The following is a 1,829-nucleotide window of genomic DNA, read 5'->3' as shown; positions in this document are numbered from 1 at the left end:
TGTTTTCCCCATACTAAAGTGTTACCAAAAACATATAACTTTGTCTTGAATTTGAAAAAAAAACATATTTTTCACTAAAGAAGGGTTCGGTGAATGCGCATATGAAACTGGTGAGGTTCGGTACCTCCAACAAGGTTAAGAACCACTGAATTAGATGAATACACGGTAAACATTACAAATCAGACAAGTTATAAAGGAGTGGTTTTTTTTTTTGTTGGATTTATTGCACATGTAACGAGGCTCAGGTTTACACTACTATGCAAAACATGTCTACTACAGATGAGCGTTACCAACATTATTGGTGAACAATATGACCACAAACTGAGAAAGACATGAACAACATGCTTGTTATTGTGCTTCGCAGTCATTTTCACCTGCAATGTTTCTAATGTGTTGACAAACAAAATAAGAATCCAAACCTAGCATGACTGTCTTTGTCGAAGCTTGTGATGATCTCAACGGTGCAGCAGGCGTACCTAATGTTGCGGCCTTTGCAGCGTACAGTATGTGCTGCCTGTTCACTATTGGGAAATCCAAACCATTATCGGGCGCATGTGAAGCATTTGCAGAATCTGACGGTTGCCTCTGATTATGTTTTTATGTCTTGACGAAGCGGTGACACACTGACGCCTGACTGAGCTCCATCAGATTCTCGCTTTGACAAATTGTTCCTGCGAGGGGACCGCCGTTAAGTCTCCGGATCCCCCCTCGCCGGACGCCAGCACGTTTTGAACGTTCCCCTCGGCGTCCACCACCACGGCGGTCCTCTTCAGCTCCTCGTAGCGCGCCTGCCGCTCGGCCACGGCCACGCAGGCGTCCAGGACCTCGTTGGACTCAAAGTCAAAGTCCTGACGGAGCTCCGGGGCGTTGAGGAGCTGCTGCTTTGCCTCCTCCTCTCGCCGGATCTTCTCCTTGGCGACGGCGTTCTGTTTGTGCAGGGCCCGTGCCCACGCCAGGTCCTCCTGCCACAAGGCACGCTCAGACGGACATAGATGGACGGCCACCTGGAAGGACCTCAGTGCCTGCACCAACACAACACACGCTCTTCGTGTTAGTCTTAGGGAGGAAACAGCGACTTAATGGTAAAAATCACCAAGAGGGAAAGTGAAGGGCAGGCAGATTACAAATAACTACTATCTAGAAGCAAAGATGATCAATGAGAATGAAAGTTCAATCAGACACAACAACAAACAGCGTAGTGTAAAATGGTGGAGTACAATCAGCCTTACGTGCTTTCTCAGCAGGGAGGATGGAGCTCACGTGAGATAAATGGGCTTCAAGGTTCAGGGAGGTGCGGCGTACAGGAAAATGTTAGAAAGTCTTCCATGCAGCACTTTGATCTTCTTGGTCAGAAACGTATCCGTTCGTCTCATGAAACGTCTCATTTAGAAGACATTTCTTAAACTAGAAAAACATGGTTGCGGACAACCACAAAGTATCCCACGGGGCATGAAAGTTGTTCCACTAACAATGCTCACGACATCAAAACATACCCAGATGGACTTGGGTTCCATTCCCCCTCCCTCTCATTGGTATGTGGTAATTAGGGATGGGTACTTTTCACATTTGTACCGATACGGTACTAATTCCCGGTACCTGGGAATTTTTTTTTTTCCCTGTACTTTTGTGTGTGTTCATGGGTTATTATAAATGTCAACTGTTTATTAATAAAATCTTTTTTTTTTTTTTGCTGCCCAGTTATATTTTGTTTGTTTTACACTTCCGAGTCTCATTTGCAAGTATTATATAGTAGATTTTGCATATAGTTGCAATTCCAAGACATTAGATGGCAGTAGTGTATACACCAGTGGTCATCAACCTTTTCGAGC

The 1,829-nt window shown here is 45.1% G+C and overlaps 1 protein-coding gene across 1 annotated transcript in view; it reads right to left on the bottom strand.

The window, feature by feature from the left end:
• Nucleotides 1-202: 202 nt before the first annotated feature.
• Nucleotides 203-1,829, bottom strand: part of ttc33 (tetratricopeptide repeat domain 33) — a 35,042-nt gene continuing 33,415 nt past the window's right edge. Inside the window, exon 5 of the mRNA XM_062055104.1 lies at nt 203-1,022. Coding sequence (XP_061911088.1) covers nt 645-1,022 — 378 coding nt within the window. The 3' untranslated portion in view covers nt 203-644. The remainder of the gene's footprint in view (nt 1,023-1,829) is intronic.

This window comes from Entelurus aequoreus, linkage group LG08 (genome assembly GCF_033978785.1).
Source record: "Entelurus aequoreus isolate RoL-2023_Sb linkage group LG08, RoL_Eaeq_v1.1, whole genome shotgun sequence".
Taxonomy (NCBI): domain Eukaryota; kingdom Metazoa; phylum Chordata; class Actinopteri; order Syngnathiformes; family Syngnathidae; genus Entelurus; species Entelurus aequoreus.
Note: the sequence above shows the minus strand (reverse complement) of the source record. Positions and strands in the feature narration are given on the sequence as shown.